Here is a 21,131-nt window from a genome sequence, read left to right as displayed (position 1 = left end):
AGGGCCAACACTCTAGCCGTTGTGCCACTGCCTGATCAGGCAGGAATAATAATAAATTTTCAGGTATGGCCTGACCAGTGGTGGCACAGTGAATAAAGAGCGTCAATCTGGGACACCAAGGTGGTTCATATGGAAAAAATACATAATACAAGAATAAACTGTTTCACATACCCACAACTGTAAGCCTATTTTTGCCACCCCTATATTTTCTTATACATTCAATGTTTAATAAAAAATTCTTTTTGCCTGACCTGTGGTGGTGCAGCGGATAAAGCATTGACCTGGAATGCTGAGGTCGCCAGTTTGAAACCCTGGGCTTGCCCAGTCGAGGCACATACAAGCAGCAACTACTATGAGTTGATGCTTCCCACTTCTCCCCATCTTCTCTCTCTCTCTCTCTCTCCCCGCTCTACAATCAATAAATAAACTCTTTAAAAGAATTCTTTACATTATTCTCATTTTTCTTTTTTTCTTTTTATTGAACTTATTAGGGTGACACTGGTTAACAATATCATGCGGTTTTTAGATGCACAATTCTACAACACATCTCCGTAAACTGTATGGTGTGTTCCCCACCCCAAGTGTTAGAGAAAAATAAATTATATATTATTTTAGAATAAAACATTAAAATGATATATTTGAGAAACAAAGATATAAAAGGCAAATTTTTCTGTAGACTGCTTTCATAAATTTAAAGTCATGTTTTGTGGAAAACTGAGCAAATTAAATGATTGAATTTTTGTTTTAATTATTTATTTATTTTTAAAGACTTTATTTCTTGAAATTTATTATTTATTTTAGAAAGAGGGAAGACAGAGAGGAAAGGGAGGAGGAGTGGGCAACATCAACTCATGGTAGTCAATTCTCGTATGTGCCTCAACCAGGCGACCCCAGGGTTTCAAACTGGCGACCTCAGCATTGCAGGTCGACACTTTATCTACTACACCCCCACATGTCACGCATAAAATGACAGAATTTTAAAATTATTATTGACTATATTTTAGATGAAATTAGGGCATTAGTGATTTCTACAGATGCTTCATTTTTTTTTTTTCTTTTGTTTCAGATTATGAGAGAAAGTTTATTTAGACAGTTACAGAGGTGGAAGTGGGCCAGCTGGGCGCAGAGGCTCAGGAAACAAGTCACAGAAGGCCTGCAGGGCTTAGGGCAGGAAGGACAAAGGCCCTGCACCTGGGGGACAAAGAGAGGAAGGGAACGGCGTGAGAGCACTAGGTGCTGCATTTTCTTAGACATCCATGCTGAAGTGCCATGAAATATGCAGCAAGTTCCCTACTTCAAAACGATTAAGCAGATGGAAAAATTTAAATAGAGTAACTTCCTACATGTAGATGGTGGTTAGACAGGTATTCCCAGTACAATTCTTCCTACTTTTGTGTGTTTCAAGTTTTTTGTAATATAATTAGAAAGTTTTAAGTGATACCCTGTAAAATTTTCTTAATCTTTCTTCTCCATTCACAGGACAACCTGCCCTAAAAATTATCAGACTTGCCTTATCAGGCGATGGCACAATGCACAGAGTGTCGGCCTGGGATGCTGAGGACCCAGGTTTGAAACCTCAAGGTTGACAGCTTGAGTGTGGGCTCATCCATCTTGAGCACAGGGTCCCTGGCTTGAGTATGGGATCATAGACATGAACCCATGATGGCTGGCTTGAGCCCAAGGTTGCTGGCTTGAACAAGGGGTCACTGGCTCAGCTGGAACCCCCAAGTCAAGGCACATAGAGAAGCAATCAATGAACAACTAGAGTGACACAACTACAAGTTGATGCTTCTAATCTCTCTCCCTTCATGTCTATCTGTCCCTATCTCTCCTTTGCTTAAAAAATAAAAATTATCAGACTTAAACCTGACCAGTGGTGGGACAGAGGATAGTGTGTCAACATGAAACAGAGGTCCCTACTTCAAAACCCCAAGGTCACTGGCTTGAGTGTGGGACCATGGACACGCTCACCAACTTGAATGCACAATGGCTGGGATCATGCACATGATCCCAAGGCCACTGGCTTGAGACCCAGGGTCGCTGGCTTGGTTTGAGCCCCTGGGTCAAGGCAAATACAAGAAGCAATCAATGAACAACTAAAGTGAAGCAACTACAAGTTATGATTCTCATTCTTCTCCCTCTTTTTCTCTCCCTTCCTGTCTTGTCTCTCTCTAAAAATCAATTTAAAAAATTTTAAAAAATGTCAGACGTAAAAGATTTCAGCAGAAAACTATAAAGCTTCATAAAAAAACCTCACCTGATTGCTCCTACAAATTTTCCTGTCTCCTGCTTTCTGAGGAAACTCTGCTGAAATAATAGAACTTGGGAATGATATTCAATGAAAATACCATTAAATGAAAAATTGATGGGACACTTTTATGATGAATGGATAAGGCAAACAACATCTGAATCAATTCAATCTTAACAGACCTGAATTTGAGACACCTAGATTTATATTCCTAATGCTGTGATACATTAAGAGACACACACTATCAAGTATTCCTACAAAAACAAAATAAAAAATAAGCTTGAATCTAATCAAACCTTAGCTCTTATTACTGGTAATATGTAGAAAAGATAAAGGAACATGTTAAAGAGTATCATGACAAAGCAATCAGCCAAATCCAAAATACGTGAAATTCCCTAATACATATGACCTAACAAATAGCAAGGGAAAAGAAACACTGCTGGTAAGGATGTAAACCGGTATAACCAACTTGAAAACAATCTGTAAATTTCTCATAAAGTTAAATATACATTTACCATACCACCTGGCCAGCCACTGCCAGGTGTTTACCTGAGAAGCTGACACACATGCCCACACAAAGATCTGTACACAAATGTTTATCAAGTATTACTCATAATATATAAAAATTAGAAACAAGTCAAATTCCCATGAATAGGAGAATGGATAAAGGAGTATATCCATGCAACAGAAAACTAGACTGCAATCAAGATGTAGAAACTACTGACACATGAAACATTACCAATGAGTTTGAAAAACATACCACTGAGCACCCACAAGAGTGGATACATAATATATATTGTACAGGTCAATTTATAGAACTAGAAAAGGCACATCTGTCCCGTAGTCTTAAAAAAAAATCAATGTCATGAGAAACAAAAGCAAAAGTACTATTCCAGACTAATAGAAACTACAGAGAAAAGACAACTAAAAGCAATGTGTGATACAGATTAGATCTTGGAAAAGAGGGGAAAAATGCGAAGGATATTGTGGGGAAAATCTGCCTATGGATGGATGGTCACACTACATTGCTGTTCTTACAGTATACACTCCAAAGGCATTTAGGGTTCAAGAACAACAATGTCTGTACATGGTTATTAAAATAATAAGCAGTATTGCCTTGCTGGTGGTGTTGCTGTGAACACAGCTCGACCTGAAACACAGCTCTCAGGTTTGAAACCACAAGGTCACCAGCTGAGCACAGGTTCATCCAGCTTGAGCAAGGGGTCACTGGCTCCAGCGTGGATCACAGACATGACCCCATGGTCACTGGCTCGGCTGGAGCCCCACCCCCCACCCCGTCAAGGCACACATGAGAAGCAATAAATGAACAACTAAAGTGACACAACTACAAGTTGATGCTTCTCACCCACCCCCACCCCCAAACAAAGCAGTAAGACAAAAAGTTTTTGTCCTTTTACTCTTAGAATATAACTTACTTCGTGTATCATTTCTCTTATTGTTATGTGATGATTTATTTGCTTCAGGTTGACATCTTGAGCTGTTCCGGAATCCTGGTCTTTCTTGACTCTCTTGTCTTACATCATCTAAATGGAGTGGTACCCACTTGTGCTTATTAGCTTGAAGAAAACAAAATAAAACCACTTAATGACAACACACAATTTTCAATAAAGCTTTGTAGTTTTGAAAGGACTCTAAATTTTAATTAAATGAGATTTAATTTGCCCTCAAAAGAATTACCTGTAGAGTACAAAATAATTTTCTTCTCACACAGCTGCTAAATAAACTATTTTGTAAAAATAATATTTCTAAAAATCAAGTGAAAAGCCAGTGATAAGGTATCACTGGAATTCATTTGCTTTTAAGTGAAATGATTAGCCCTCTGTTTAACTCTAATAAATAAGGTATTCAAAAATAGTATGTTGTACACACTACTCCTATGTAATACTTGATTCTTAGGATTGAGAATGGGTATACCTGATCAAACATTATAATGTTCACATTGGAAAGTTTGGCTGGTGATTGAGAATACTTTTGGTTCTAAATCATTGTCTAAAATATTGATTTATCCAGCATTACTACTAATGCAAGACATTTCTCAAAATTAAGTTTCAAGTACAAAAGGTGTTTAACTGTATTGTATATAACTTTTTATAGCTACCATCCACATTTCCATTTTTTTTTTTTATTTAGAAAATTAAATTTAACAGGGTGACACTGATCAAGAAGAGTACATAAGTTTCAGGTAAACATTTCTATGGAATCTGTTGATTATGTTGTCTACCCATCACCAAAGTCAAATCACCTCTGTCACTCTGTATCTGTCCCTTTTTACTCCCTTCCCGCCACCCCCTCCCCTACATCCCCCTACCACTGGTATCACTTCACTTTTACCTATGTCCATGAGTCTCAGTTTTATATCCCACCTCTGTGTGAAATTATACAGTTCTTAGCTTTTTCTGATTTACTTATTTCACACAGTATAATGTTTTCAAGGTCCATCCATATTGTCGTAAATGGCAATGTCATCATTTCTTATGGCTGAGTAGTGTTCCATTATATATATGTACCACATCTTCTTTATCCAGTCCTCTATCCAGGGACATTTTGGTTGAAAAACAATGCAATGAACATGGGGGTACATGTACCTTTACCTGCCAATGTTTTCAAGTTTTGGGGTAGATACCCAGAAGAAGGGTTGCTGGGTCATATGGTAGTTCTATTCTTAATTTTTTGAGAAACCACCATATTTTCTTCCATAATGGTTGTACTAATTTGCATTCCTATCAGCAGTGAATGAGGGTTCCTCTATCTCCACAGCCTCTCCAACACTTGTTACTACCTGTCTTACTGATAATTGTCAATCTAATAGGTGTGAGGTGTATCTTGTTGTAGTTTTGATTTGCATTTCTCTAATAGCTAATGAATATGAGCATCTTTTCATATATCTGTTGGCCATTTGTATGTCCTCTTGGGAGAAGCATCTGTTCATGTTCTCTCCCCATTTTTTAATTGGATTGTTTGCTTGTTTATTGCTGAGCTTTGTGAGCTATGTATTTAAGATATTAAGCCCTTATTGGAGTTATTGTTTGTAAATATTTCCCATTTGGTTGTCCATCTTTTTGTTTTGTTGCCAGTTTCTTTTGCTGTGCAGAAGCTGTTTAGTTTGATATAGTCCCATTCATTTATTCTTTCCTTTAGTTCTCTTGCCTTTGGTGTCAAATTCATAAATTGTTCCCTATGGCCAAAGGTCCATATATTTAGAACCTATGTTTACTTCTATGTAATTTATTGTTTCAGGTCTTTTATTTAAAGTTTTGATTCATTTTGAATTAATTTTTGTGCTGGGGAAAAACTGTAGTCAAGTTTCATTCTTTTGTGTGTGGCTTTCCAATTATCCCAGCACCATTTTTTGAAGAGGTTTTATTTTCTCCATTGTGTGTCTTTGGCTCCTTTGTCGAAGATCATTTGTTCATATATATGTGGTTTTATTTCTGGGTTCTCGATTCTGTTCCATTGGTCCATATATCTGTTTTATTCTGGCAATGCTGTTTTGCTCATCATGGTTCTATAGTGTAATTTAAAGTCAGGTAGAGTGATACCTCCAGCTTCATTCTCTTTCCTCAGGATTGCTTTGGCTATTTGGGGTTTTATGGTTCCACGCAAACCTGGTGATTTTTTTGTTCTGTTTCTTTAAAAAATGACATTGAGCCTGACCAGGCGGTGGCGCAGCAGATAGAGCGTTGGACTGGATGTGGAAGAACCCAGGTTCAAGACCCTGAGGTCGTCAGCTTGAGTGCGGGCTCATCTGGCTTGAGCAAAAAGCTCACCAGCTTGGACCCAAGGTCACTGGCTCGAGCAAGGGGTTACTCAGTCTGCTGAAGGCCCACAGTCATGGCACATATGAGAAAGCAATCAATGAACTAAGGTGTCGCAACGAAAAACTGATGATTGATGCTTCTCATCTCCGTTCCTGCCTCTCTGTCCCTATCTATTCCTCTATCTGCCTCTCTCTGTCCCTGTAAAAAAATTAAAAAAAAAAAAAAAAAAGGACATTGAAATTTTTTTCAGGATTGCATTAAATCTGTATATTGCTTTGGGTAATATGGCCATTTTTGCTATGTTGATTCTTCCGATCCATCAACATGGAATATTTTTCCATTTCATTGTGCCTTTTTCCATTTCTTTCAATAATGTTTTGTAGTTTTCAGTATATAGGTCATTCACATCCTTTGTTAAGTTTATTCCTAGGTATTTTTTTTTAATAATTGTAAAAGGAATCATTTTTTTGAGTTCATTTCCACAGTTTCATTGTTGGCATATAGGAAAGCAATAGATTTTTATATAATGCTTTATATGCTGAAACTTGACAGTATTGGTTTATTTTTTCAAATATTTTTTTGGTGGAGTCTTTGGGGTTTTCTATATACAGGATAATACCATCTACAAAAAGTGATACCTTTACTTCTTCTTTCCCGATATGAATGCCTTTTACTTCTCTTGCCTGATCACTCTGGCTAAAACTTCCAGAACTGTGTTGATAAGAGTGGAGAGAGTGGGCAGCCTTGTCTTGCTCCTGATTTTAAAGAAAAAGCCTTCATTTTCTCACCATTTAGTATTATATTAGCTGATAGTTTGTCATATTTGGTCTTTATTATGTTGAGGTATTTTTCCTCAATTCTGAATTTGTTGAGTGTTTTAAACATAAAGGGATGCTGCTTCTTATTGAATGCCTTTTTTGCATCTAGTGATAGAATCATGATTCTTGTTCTTTTTTTTGTTGATGTGGTGTATTACATTGATCAATTTCCATATGTTGAACCATCCTGGTGCTTGTGGAATGAATCCCACTTGATCGTGATTTTTTTTTTAATGCGCTGTTGTATTTGATTTGCTAGTATTTTGCCCAGAATTTTTGCATCTGTATTCATTAGAGACATTGATCTGTAGTTTTTTTGTGTGTTGTCCTTGCCAGGTTTTAGTATGAGGGTTATGTTGGCCTCATAAAATATGTAAGGGAGTATTGGCTCTTCTTCTGTTTTTTTTTTTTTTTTTTTTTTTGGAAGATTTTGAGAAGAATTGGTACCAAATCTTTTAATGTTTGGTAGAATTCATTAGTATAGCCATCTAGTCCTAGACTTTGTTTTTTGAGAGGTTTTTGATAGTTGTTTCTATTTCCTCCCTTCTTATAGGTCTATTTAGGTATTCTACTTCGAGATTCAATCTAGGAAGATTGTACAGTTCTAGAAATTTATCCATTTCTCTAGGTTGTTAAATTTTATGGCATATAATTTTTCATAATATTCTACTATGATCCTTTGTATATTTATGATGTCTGTGGTAATCTATTTCATTTCAGTTTTTTTTATACAAGTCCTTCCTCCTTCTTCCTTAGTGAGTCTAGCTAGTGGTTTATCCATTTTATGGATCTTTTCAAAGAACCAGATCTTTGTTGCATTAATATTTTCTACAGCTTTTTTTGTTGCTGTTATTCTCTATTTTATTTAGTTATGCTCTAATTTTTACTATTTCCTTTCTTTTGCTGACTTTGGGTTGCTTTTGTTCTTCTTTTTCTAGTTCCTTAAAATGTAATGCTAGGTTATTTACTTGGGATCTCGTTTTTTTAATATAAGCTTGTAATGATATAAACTTCCCTCTTATTACTGCTTTCACTGCATCCTAGAAATTTTTATATGTCATGCTGTCATTTTCATTTGTCTGTATATATCTTTTAATCTCTGCTTTTATTTCTTCCTTGATCCAGTTATTTTTTTAGAACCATGCTGTTTAATTTCCACATTTTTGTGGGTTTCTTTACTTACTTTTTACACTTGAATTCTAATTTCAAAGCTTCATGATCAGAAAATATTCTTGGTATAATTTTAATCTTCCTGAATTTGTTGATGTTAGTTTTGTGGCCCAATATATGGTCTATCCTTGAGAATGTTCCATGCACACTGGAGAAGAATGTATGATCTGATGTTTTGGGATGAAATGTTCTTTAAATGTCTATTATGTCCATTCGGTCCAGTCTGTTGTTTAAGGCCAATATTTCTTTATTGATTTTACGTTTAGATCATCTATCTAAAGTTGTCAATGGTGTGTTGAAACCTCCAAGTATGATTTGTGTTTCTGTCTGCTTCTATTTTTAGATCAGTTAGTTGATGTCTTATATACTTTGGTGCTTCCTGGTTTACTGCATATACAGTGTGTCTGTAAAATCATGGTGCACTTTTGACCAGTCACAGGAAAGAAACAAAAGACAGAAATGTGAAATCTGCACCAAATAAAAGGAAAACCCTCCCAGTTTCTGCAGGATGATATGGCAGCATGTGCACATGCACAGATGATGACGTAACACCATGTATACAGCGGAGCAGCCCAAGGCCATGCCAGTCGAGATGTGGACGGTACAGAGGAAAGTTCAGTGTGTTCTGTGGCTCGCTAAATTCAAATTCGTGACCAAAGTGCAACGTGAATATCGGCGCGTTTATAACGAAGCACCACCACATAGGAATAACATTACTCGGTGGGATAAGCAGTTGAAGGAAACCGGCAGTTTGGTGGAGAAACCCTGTTCTGCTAGGCCATCAGTCAGTGACGAGTCTAGAGGCTATACGGGATAGCTACCTAAGGAGCCCTAAAAAATCTGTGCATGAGCCCACATCGAACTGCACTGAATAGGTATGAAACTGGGAGAGTTTTCCTTTTATTTGGTGCAGATTTCACATTTCTATCGTCTTTTGTTGCTTTCCTGTGACCAGTCAAAAGTGCACCATGACTTTACGAACACACTGTATATTAAGAACTTTTGTCTTCCTGATACAATGTCCCCTTTATCATTATGAAATGTCCATCCTTGTCTCTGGTTACCTTTGTTGTCTTGAAGTCAGCATTGTCACATATGAGTATGGCTACACCTGCTTTTCTCTGGATATTTGCTTTTAGAATCATTTTCCAACCTTTCACTTTGAGTCTACTTTTGTTTTTGCAGCTTAGATGTGTCTCTTGAAGGCAGCATATGGTTGAGTTTTGCTTTTTGATTCATTCTGCTACTCTATGCCTCTTTAATGGCGAGTTCAGTCCCCTTACATTTAGGGTAATTATTGACACTTGAGGATTTCCTATAGCCATTTTATTTTTTGTTCTCCGGTAGCTGTGTCTTGTTTGGATCTTCTCCTTTGTATTTCTGTCAGCTGTGTTTGTTTGGTGGTATTCCATACTTCTTTCTCGTTTCTTCTTTTTTTAAGTTGTGTATTTCAATAGGGGTTTTTTTCGTGGGTGGTTACCATTAGGTTATTAAGAGTAAAATGTTCATATGTACAAGAGTCCTTTGTCTTATGAGACCTCCTGCACTCCATCCTCCTTTGCTACTTCAGATCTTTATTCTCTCCCCTTTTACGTTATGGTTGTCACAGATTATCCTTGTTTTTATTGTGACCTTGTTGGAGCTTTCATTTGTTTTCTTCTTTGTCTGGTCAAATAACTTCCTTGAGTATTTCCTGCAGTGGGGGTTTTCTGGTGATAAATTTCCTCAGCTTCTGTATGTCTGCAAAAGTTTTTATTTCTCCTTCATACTTTAAGGATAACTTTAATGAATATTGTATTCTTCGCTGGGAATTCCTTTCTTTAAGTACTTTGAATGTTTGGGTCCACTCTCTTCTGGCTTGTAGAGTTTCTGCTGAGAAGTTAATGATAACCAACCTAATGATCTTTCCTTTATATGTTATGGTCTTCTTTTCCCTAAGATTCTTTGTCATTGATTTGGGGCAATTTTACTATTAAGTGTCTCGGAGTAGGTCTGTTTGGGTTAAGGTAATTTGGCATTCTGTCTGCTCCTTGGATTCAAGGTTCTAACTCTTTCCATAGGCTTGGGAAATTCTCATCAATTATTTGTTTGAATAGGCTCTCCATTCCATTCTCCTTCTCTTCTGATATACTTATGTTGCTCTTTCTGATGGAGTCAGACAATTCTTGTAGAGCTGTCAGTTGTTTTTTTCTAAGCCAGAGAGAGACAGACAGACAGGGACAAACAGGCTGGAAGGGCGAGAGATGAAAAGCATTAATTCTTCACTGCAGCATCTTAGTTGTTCACTTGCTTTCTCATATGTGCCTATGACTGGGGAGCTCCAACAGAGTGAGTGACCCCTTGCTCAAGCCAGTGACAATGGGGTCACGTTTATGATCCCATGCTCAAGCCAGCAAGTCCACGCTCAAGCTGGTGACCTTGGGGTTTCGAATCTGCGTCCTTAGCATCCCAGGCTGATGTTCTATCCACTGCATCACCACCTGGTCAGGCTCTCTCAGTTTTTTTAATTCATGAGTCTCTCTCTTCTTCTCTCTTTAGCATCTCTAGCGGCCTGTCTTCAATGTCACTGATTCTTTCCTCCATCTGGCTTGTTCTATTTGCTAAACTTGCTAGTTAATTTTTCAATTCATGTATTGAGTTCTTCATCTCTGTTTTTAAAGTTTCAAACTCTTTGTTGAGGTGTTCGTTTTGTTTTCTGAGCTCATTAAGTTGCCTATTGGTGTCTTCTTGCATCTTAAATATTTTCAAAACTTCAATTTTTAATTCTCTATCATTTAACTCCAAGGATTCCATAAAACTCAGCAACAAACAAGCAAGCGATCCAATTTAAAAAATGGGGAGAGGACATGAACAGACACTTCTCCCAAGAGGACATACAAATGACCAACAGATACATGAAAAGATGCTCATATTTATTAGCTATTCAAGAAATTCAAATCAAAACTACAATGAGATACCACCTCATACCTGTTAGATTGACAATTATTAAAAGATAAGTAGTACCAAGTGTTGGAGAGGCTGTGGAGATAGAGGAACCCTCATTTACTGGTGATAAGAATGCAAATTAGTACAACCATTATGGAAGCAACTATGGTGGTTCCTCAAAACATTAAGAATAGAACTACCGCCTGACCGGGCGGTGGCGCAGTGGATAGAGCGTAAGACTGGGATGCAGAAGACCCAGGTTCGAGACCTCGAGGTTGCCAGCTTGAGCGAGGGCTCATCTGGTTTGCACAAAAGCTCACCAGCTTGAGCCCAAGGTCGCTGGCTCAAGCAAGGGGTTACTCAGTCTGCTGAAGGCCCACAGTCAAGGCATGTATGAGAAGGCAATCAATGAACAATTAAGGTGTTACAATGTGCAATGAAAAACTAATGATTGATGCTTCTCATCTCTCCGTTCCTGTCTGTCTATCCCTCTCTGACTCTCTCTCTGTCTCTGTAAAAAAAAATAATAAAAAAATAATAATAAAAATAAAAAATAGAACTACCATATGACCCAGCAATCCCCCTACTGTGTATCTACCCCCAAAACTTGAAAACATTGGTATGTAAAGACACATGCACCCCCATGTTCATCACAGCATTATTCACAGTGACCAAGACATGGAAACAATCAAAGTGTCCTTTGATAGAATTGGATAAAGAAGATGTGGTACATATATATAATGGAATACTACTCAGCCATAAGAAACGATGACATAGTAACATTTAGCACTTGGATGGACCTTGAGAACATTGTACTGAGTGAAATAAGTAAATCAGAAAAAACTAAGAACTTTATGATTTCACACAGAGGTGGGATAAAACTGAGACTCATGGACATAGACAAAAGTGAAGTGGTACCAGGGGAAGGGGGGGAAGGGGTATGAGGGAGGCAGTGGGGGAAGGAGGATGAGGGAGGGTGTAAAGAGAGACATATATAAGGTGACGGAAAATGATCTGACTTTGGGTGATGGGTATACAACATAATCAAAAGTTCAAATACTATAGAACTGTTTACCTGAAACTTATGTCCTCTTACTGTTCCATGTCACCAAAAAATAAAAATAAGAGCTCTTTGAAAGACAAGGAACAGTTAGTTCCAGTGCAGATTTAAAAATCAACAGTTGGCCCTGGCCGGTTGGCTCAGCGGTAGAGCGTCCTAGCGTGCGGAGGACCCGGGTTCGATTCCCGGCCAGGGCACACAGGAGAAGCGCCCATTTGCTTCTCCACCCCTCTGCCGCGCTTTCCTCTCTGTCTCTCTCTTCCCCTCCCGCAGCCAAGGCTCCATTGGAGCAAAGATGGCCCGGGCGCTGGGGATGGCTCTGTGGCCTCTGCCTCAGGCGCTAGAGTGGCTCTGGTCACAACATGGCGATGCCAGGATGGGCAGAGCATCACCCCCTGGTGGGCAAAGCGTTGCCCCATGGTGGGCGTGCCGGGTGGATCCCGGTCGGGCGCATGCGGGAGTCTGTCTGTCTCTCCCTGTTTCCAGCTTCAGAAAAATGAAAAAAAAAAAAAAAATCAACAGTTATCACACAACTTTCCAATTGTGTATCTATACTCATCTCTGTAAGGGGAACTTCATTCCATTCTTATGTAAAAAAACAAATCAAAAAATGGGAAAGCCTAATATTTCAGAAATGAACGCCACAAAAACAAATCAGTTACTAATGCATATGGTATCCTGAAGAAGTCCAAAAATATCCACTGGTGACTACCAGGAATCAACTGATTAGATACAATTCTTCATTACAACTTTCTTTCAAAAAATAAAACACTGATTACTTGACTGAGCCTTACCCTCACTGACATTTTTACCAGGACCATTTAATTTGCAATAGCCAAGACATGGAAACAGTTCACTGACAGAGAAATGGATAACAAAAATGTACTGTATCTAGAGAATGGAATATTACTCAGTCATGAGAAGAAGAAAAAACCTGTCATTTGCAACCATAGAAAGAGACCTTGAGGGCATTATGCTACAAAAGAAGTCGGATAGAGAAAGACAAATATATTGTATGATCTCACATGTGAAATCTAGAAATGCCAAACTCAAAGAAACAGAACAGAGGCAGGGGAGCGGGAGAAATGAGCGAAGAGAATCAAGAGGTTCAAACTTACAACTATAAAATAAGTAAGTTTGGGGGCAGGGTGGGGGCAGCAATGTACAGCATGGCGTCGGCAGATTAACAATACTGTATTATATATTTAAAGTCTCTGAGAATGGATCTTTTTTTTTTTCTTTTTTCTTTTTCTTCTGAAACTGGAAATGGGGAGAGACAGTCAGACAGTCAGACAGACTCCTGCATGTGCCCGACCGGGATCCACCCGGCACGCCCACCAGGGGGCGATGCTCTGCCCACCAGGGGCAACACTCTACCCCTCTGGGGCGTCGCCCCACCGCGACCAGAGCCACCTCAGCGCCTGGGGCAGAGGCCAAGGAGCCATCCCCAGCGCCCGGGCCATCCCTGCTCCAATGGAGCCTCGGCTGCGGGAGGGGAAGAGAGAGACAGAGAGGAAGGGGGGGGGGTGGAGAAGCAAATGGGTGCTTCTCCTATGTGCCCTGGCCGGGAATCGAACCCGGGTCCCCCACACGCCAGGCCGACGCTCCACCACTGAGCCAACCGGCCAGGGCCTGAGAATGGATCTTAAATGTTCTCGTCATAAGAAATGTGACTGAGGTGATGGATGTCAACAAAACACTGCGGTAACCATTCGGAATATATACATACATCAAACCACTGCGTCTGTGCCTTAAGTACAAGCACACTCAGCACAACGGGAGGAGTGTTGGGAAAGGAAGGTACGGGCGAACTCACCTTTCTTTCGCTGATTACTGGACTGCGCCTCGTCCTCATTGACACTGTCACCAGGACCATCTACTTTTGTCTCCCGGCTTTCTTTGTTCTCACTGTTATTTTTCTTTTCAAATTTGTCTTCTCTTTCTTTTTTATTTTGTAGCTTCTTACTTCCTTGGTTGATGACACTCTGACACTGTAAAAAGTATTTCTGAATGAAATAAATTTTCATGAACATTTTAACTAACATCAGAAATCTGTGACAATGTATCTTATCTAAATATTGCAAGACAAATGCCAACTTCTAAAAAATATAAAAGTACTTTTCAAATGCAACCATTAAAAGTCAAGCCACAGACTGGGAGAAAATATTCCCTAAATATTTGATAAAGAACTTGTACCTGAAATATACAGGGCTGGGCAAAAGTGAGTTTACAGTTGTTTGTATTGAAAATAATACAATTAAAAAATAGTGTAAGTATAAACTCTGTGTTCCCTATAATCACAACTGAAGACCTCGCTTCTGCCCTCCCTGGACAATGAACTCTCAAAAAGCAGAGCCAAGGCCCTGGCCGGTTGGCTCAGCGGTAGAGCGTCGGCCTGGTGTGCAGGGGACCCGGGTTCGATCCCCGGCCAGGGCACATAGGAGAAGCGCCCATTTGCTTCTCCACCCCCACCCCCTCCTTCCTCTCTGTCTCTCTCTTCCCCTCCCGCAGCCGAGGCTCCATTGGAGCAAAGATGGCCCGGGCGCTGGGGATGGCTCCTTGGCCTCTACCCCAGGTGTTAGAGTGGCTCTGGTCGCAGCAGAGCGACGCCCTGGAGGGGCAGAGCATCGCCCCCTGGTGGGCAGAGTGTCGCCCCTGGTGGGCGTGCCAGGTGGATCCCGGTCAGGTGCATGCGGGAGTCTGTCTGACTGTCTCTCCCCGTTTCCAGCTTCAGAAAAAAAGAAAAAAAAGAAGAGCAAGAGAAAATAACTCAATTTTTGAAAAATGAGCTAGAATTAAACAGATACATCATTAATAAGATATACTTTGGGTGCTGGGTACACAACACAATCAACAGTTCAAATGCTATAGTTTACCTGAAACCTATGTATTTTTATTGATCCATGTCATCCCGTTAAATTTAATTTTCTAAATATATATATATGTATAAAGATATACCAATGGTGAATGTCTATGAAAAGGTGCTTGACATCTTTAGGCAGAGAAATGTAAATTGTAACTACAATGTGATACCACCACACACCTACTAGAATGACTAAAATTAAAGACTGGCCAAGGGGGGGAGGGGTAGACTGACCAAAGAGTATCAGTGATTATGTAGGATAACTAAAATTGTCATACACTAATAGTGGAAACAAGCATTTTGGTAGTTTCTTGAAAAGCTAAGCGAATAGCTACAGTACAATCTAGCCACTCTGCTCCTAGGTTTATTTACCTAAGAAAACAGGAATGCACATATCCATGTAAAATTTGGTACACAAATGTTCATGTAACAGTTTTATTTCTAACAACCAAAAAGTTAATAGGATGAACACAATGTCCATCAACAGGTGAATGGACAAAGAGCATTGCAGCTACACAGTATCACTACTCAGCAATAATAAATGAACTAAGACACACACAACACAAATCGCAAAATAACTCAAGCTGAATGAAAGCCAAAAAAAAAAAGAGCATACTGTAAGACTCAAATTACATAAAATTACATAAAATGCAAATTGAACTGCACCTGCAATCTATAATTTTATTAACCAATGTCACCCCAATAAGTTCAAAAAAAGAAAGAAAGAAAGAAAATACAAGTTAACTATAAGTGACAGAAAGTACATCCATGTTTGCCTGGGATGATGGGGCAATGTGACAGAGAATTACAAAGGTCTGAGTTAGGAAACTTTGGGGTAATGGTTAAGGCAGGCATGGCCAATATACGGCCCGCAGGCCAGATCCGGCCTACTAATGAGTTTATGTGGCCCGCAATTAAATTTTTAATATTCTCCGCTACTTTAAAATCTCAGCTACTCAGAAGCAAAAGCATCTTTGATTATTGGAAATTGAGATATTTAAGAAGACAGTGATACTCAGAAAAGAATTCCACGTGTGACTAATCTAGGGTTAACTTCCAATAATATAGGTCATATGAATTCACGATTACTTCTTTAGTTTTTTTAAAAATTCCATTATAATGATTTACAACTTTTGTACTCATCTGTCCTCGATATGAACTGTTTGACGTTTAGTGGCAATATGAAACCCACATTCTTTTAGGCGGAGTTTGCCAGTGCGCACCCAAAGTCAAACAGTTTGTTATTTTTGTGGTCAGGTGTGCAGAATCAAGTGGGACTGTAGCACAGACAATAGCTGCAGTTGATAACTGAAAAGGTGTCCAGGCTGTTTGTAAAATGAAATAATTGTTTTATTTGCGATATAACCCCTTCAAGCTCATTCTATTAAGTATTGTTTTGATTGATTGTGATATAGTTTAGATATTTATATGGTATGTAATTATACTTTTATTAATAATATTGTATATTAAAATTTTTTCACTCACATTCATTCATAAACAAATTACAAAATAAAATTTTGTTTACTTAAATGAATCGTTTTTGTATTTAACATTTTTTAATTTTAATATTTCATCTGGCCTATGAAAAAAAGGTTTTTTTTCTAATCTGGCCAGGTGGCAAAAACTGTTTCCCACACCTGGGTTAAGGTCATTATCTTGACTGTGGTGATGGCCTCAAGGGTTTACATAGATAAAAACTTCTCAAATTGTACACTTTATATATTTGTAGTTTATAATGTAATTTACATACCAATTAATCTGTTTAAACATATATATATTTATATTACCTAAAACTACACACCAATAATACCACACAAATTAAAAAGAGCATAATGTCAAATGAAAACATATAACCACATATCTAAGAAGCCCTTTGATAAAATATTTTATATATCAGAACTGGGTTTTTTGGGGTTTTTTTGTATTTTTCTGAAGTTGGAAACGGGGAGGCAGTCAGACAGACTCCCGTATGCACCCGACCAGGATCCACCCGGCATGCCCACCAGGGGGTGATGCTCTGTCCATCTGGGGCGTTGCTCTGTTGCAACCAGAGCCATTCTAGCGCCTGAGGCAGAGGCCATGGAGCCATCCTCAGCGCCTGGGCCAACTTTGCTCCAATGGAGCCTTGGCTGCGGGAGGGGAAGAGAGAGACAGAGAGGAAGAAGAGGGGGAGGGGTAGAGAAGCAGATGGGCGCCCCTCCTGTATGCCCTGGCCAGGAATCGAACCCAGGACTCCTGCGTGCCAGGCCGACGCTCTACCACTGAGCCAACCAGCCAGGGCCCTATCAGAACCGTCTTTTAGAGCTTCTTTCATAGTTAAAATAATATTAAAATTCCAGTCACTGAACACTTAATATATGTGTGTATATGTCTGTATATATACACTTAGTACTTCAATACATTGAAAATATTATAAATCAGAAAAAGCACACAGCACAAATTCTAAAATATAAAATGGGCTTTAACTAGACACATTACAGTAAAATGCTAGAACTATGGAAAGGGTAGCTTCTGAGTTTTTAGCCCTCTTTATTAATATGACTCTAAATCTAAAGTAAAATAAACTCTACATGTTAAAATGAGAATCCTTTCCCTATATGTGTGTGTGTGTGTGTGTGTATATATATATATATATATATATATATATATATATATACACACATACATATATATATATTTTTAAAAAGCCTTAAAACAATACTCACTCCAGTGTTCACTAATTCACTTGGTGTTGGCCAATTCGCCATATCGCTGAAATCACTAGCCTAAGAAGTAATAAATAAGTGTTATGTCTGCAAATTAAAATTTTAAATAGAAAAAATATTTTCTAAAAGTGAAAGCAATTTAAAAAAAATCACCTACATTCAATTATGTGCAGGCCTTTGCCAAATTAAACTAAACAGAACAATGAAACAAGAATGCTTTGGTTTTACGATCTCACTTCTACCACTATTTAATGACACTGTCTAAATGAATATACACAGGATAAAAGCAGCAAATGGGGATTTGTGTAAAGGCTACACTTCTCTAGTATATTAACTTTAAATTACCATCAATAATACAACTGGAAGAAAAATACTATACATAAGAAGAACATAATGATTTTTTAAATTAATACACAGTAGTTAAGAACTACCTTGTGAAAAGACTTACCTTGTTGGATTTCTTTGTCTTCAGTTTTCCTGCGTTTATAAGTTTTGGGGAACTTAGCTCTAAAAAAATACATAAAATTATTTCAACAACCACTTCATTCAATATATTTCAGAAAGTAACTATTATACCAATTTCAATAAGTCAGTGTAGTCATCATTCCCAACAAAATCCAAAGTTCTGAGACTCAGATTCCTAACAAGAAATCACCTGCTTTTTTTTTTTAATTTATTGATTTCAGCAAAGAGAGAAGACTGGAAAGCGAGAGAGACAGGAATATTGATCTGTTCCTGGATGTGCCCTAACCAGGGATTGAACCAGCAACCTGTCCTGTCAGGAGGAACATACTCCAACAGTTAAGAATCTAACTAACCAAGCTATCCAGCCAGGGTAACTACATTTCTTTTTTTTAATTTTATTTATTGATTTTTTAGAGAGAGAGAGAAAGTGGTGGTAGAAGTGTGAGAAGCCGGAAGCATCAACTTGTAGCAGTTGCTTCTGGCATGTGCCTCGACCAGACAAGCCCGGGGTTTCCAAAGGGCGACCTCAGCATTCCAGGTCAACACTTCATCCACTGCACCCCCACAGGTCAGGTGCAAATACATTTCAAAAGTAGATTCAAATTGGTCTTCACGTTCAAAGCAAGAAGTCTGAAATATTAAATATACTGATAGACTAACCTTTTCAGTAACAGAAAACATGAAAAATTAGAAATACAGTATAACATCTTTTTTTTTTTTTTTTTTTCCATTTTTCTGAAGCTGGAAACAGGGAGACAGTCAGACAGACTCCCGCATGCGCCCGGGATCCACCCGGCACGCCCACCAGGGGCGACGCTCTGCCCACCAGGGGGCGATGCTCTGCCCATCCTGGGCGTCGCCATATTGCGACCAGAGCCACTCTAGCGCCTGAGGCAGAGGCCACAGAGCCATCCCCAGCGCCCGGGCTATCTTTGCTCCAATGGAGCCTCGGCTGCGGGAGGGGAAGAGAGAGACAGAGAGGAAAGCGCGGCGGAGGGGTGGAGAAGCAAATGGGCGCTTCTCCTATGTGCCCTGGCCGGGAATCGAACCCGGGTCTTCCGCACACTAGGCCGACGCTCTACCACTGAGCCAACCGGCCAGGGCCAGTATAACATCTTTCAATACAGTAAAATTAGAAACACAATTCCCAATCGAATACATTTTTTTTCTATAAAATTCATATACTTTCACATTAAGGAGCATCCAGAAAATCAGAAGATTTCAAACTATCCGTGAAAACATTCAAGTCTGGCAACTATAATAAGCTGTATCTAGATTCAAGCCATAGAAAATAGGTCTCTGTAGCCTGAAAAGGTAGTGGCGCAGTGGATAGAGCATCGGACTGGGACTCAAGGGACACAGGTTCAAAACCCCGAGGTCGCCAGATTGAGGCTTGAGAGTGGGCTTACCAGCTTGAGTGTGGGGTTGCTGGCTTGAACGTGGGATCATAAACATGACCCCATAGTAGCTAGCTTGAGCCCAAAGGTCGTTGGCTTTAAGCCCAAGGTCACTAGCGTGAGCAAATGGTCACTTGCTCTGCTGTAGCCCTCCTCCCCCCACCCCCAGTCATGAGAAAGCAACTGATGAACTAAGGTGTCACAATGAAGAATTGATGCTTCTCATCTCTCTCCCTTCCTTTCTGTCCCTACCTGTCCCTCCATCATTTCTGCCAAAAATAATAAGTCTCTGTAAAAGTATGTACGAGACTATCATGGATTCATCACTTGTCCCTATCTTGAATAAGAACATTGTGGTTGACAATTATATATGTATATATGTATATATTTATATTATACTGTCTATAAATGAAGCTTTACAGTGTCTTTTGGTTTGGTTCATTGCCTAACAAGACAAGTGGATTGCAATGCCATCTAGCTAAACATGACCCAAAGTAAACATTAAAAAGTAGAATAAACTTAAGATCTGCATCTACAGTGACCACAGTAATTCTGCAAAACATAAATACCCAAAATCATAGCAACAGAAAGTCCTTTGTGGCACTTACTGAGCCCTCCTCATCAACCCAGTCTTTTTTGGTTAAAAGAATGACAATGAGCTTTAAAAAATTTTTTTGACTAAATATAATTTTATATGCAGAGAACAGGTAGAACAAGCCTAAGAACATTTTTTTAAATTTTCCCACGTTTTAACTAAAATGGAAGAATTGCCCTGTATACCATTAGAGAAAACCTAAAACTAGAAAAGTAAGCAAACCTATAAAATAATTTTAATTAAAAAAATATAACTTTGCAAACAAATGAAACCTAAGAGACAAATTCAGGCTCCAAGTAGCTCCAAGTATATATGATCTTCATATCTCCATTTTTTAAACATCATTACTGATATACCTCACCAATATACCTTTTTTGAATAATATTCCAATACATGATTTTAAAATATTTATTAACCCTGAGAATCTATTAAAAAATCCTAAATTGATAAGAAAAACAATACATTTTAAGAACTCGGACACTGAAAACAAACACGGCAACACAGCCTGACCAGTAGTGGCACAATAAACAGCGCGTCAACCCAAGACGCTGGGTCTCAGGTTCGAAACCCTGAGGTCACCAGCTTGCGCGCAGGTTCATCGCTTTGAGCAGGAGTGTGCAAGCTTGAGCACAGGGCAATCGATGTGATCCCAAGGGCACTGGTTTGAACCCAAGGTCGCTGGCTTGAGCAAGGGGTCACTGGCTTGGCTTGAAGCTTCTCGCCTTGAGGCATGTATGAGACACAATCAATGAACAACTGAAATGATGCTACTATAAATTGATGTTTCTCATCTCTCTCTAAAAAAAATTTTTTTTTTCATTAAAAAAAGAATTCTTAAAACAAAACAAAACTGCAACATAACCGTCAATTTTACTCACTTTAATTTTCATGACCACGCCTGATCTGTGGTGGCGCAGTGGATAAAGCGTCCACCTGAAAAGCTGAGGTGGCCTGTTGGAAATCCTGGGGTTGCCCTGTCAAAGCACACAGGAGAAGCAACTACTACCATGAGTTAATGCTTTCCGCTCCTTCCTCCCCCCTCCTCTCTCTAAATTTAACAAATCATCAAAAAAAATTTAAAAACTTTTTCATGACCATAATCTTTA

The 21,131-nt window shown here is 38.9% G+C and overlaps 1 protein-coding gene and 1 non-coding gene across 7 annotated transcripts in view; both read right to left on the bottom strand.

Annotated features, from left to right (window-relative positions):
- Window positions 1–21,131, bottom strand: part of LARP1B (La ribonucleoprotein 1B) — a 117,603-nt gene that overhangs the window by 92,182 nt on the left and 4,290 nt on the right. For all 6 annotated transcript variants that reach the window (XM_066385098.1, XM_066385101.1, XM_066385114.1 and 3 more), the window contains exons 2-5: window positions 18,017–18,075; window positions 17,569–17,628; window positions 13,817–13,991; window positions 3,685–3,825 (exon numbers count right to left, since the gene is read on the bottom strand). In XM_066385098.1, the coding sequence (XP_066241195.1) occupies window positions 3,685–3,825; window positions 13,817–13,991; window positions 17,569–17,628; window positions 18,017–18,075 (435 nt within the window). The remainder of the gene's footprint in view (window positions 1–3,684; window positions 3,826–13,816; window positions 13,992–17,568; window positions 17,629–18,016; window positions 18,076–21,131) is intronic.
- On the bottom strand, window positions 19,062–19,137 carry TRNAT-AGU (transfer RNA threonine (anticodon AGU)). Its single transcript has one exon. It is a non-coding gene; the product is annotated as a tRNA-Thr (tRNA).

Source organism: Saccopteryx leptura, chromosome 1, assembly GCF_036850995.1.
Source record: "Saccopteryx leptura isolate mSacLep1 chromosome 1, mSacLep1_pri_phased_curated, whole genome shotgun sequence".
Lineage (NCBI taxonomy): Eukaryota > Metazoa > Chordata > Mammalia > Chiroptera > Emballonuridae > Saccopteryx > Saccopteryx leptura.
The sequence above is the reverse complement of the archived record's forward strand: the minus strand, read 5'-3'. Positions and strand labels throughout refer to the sequence as shown.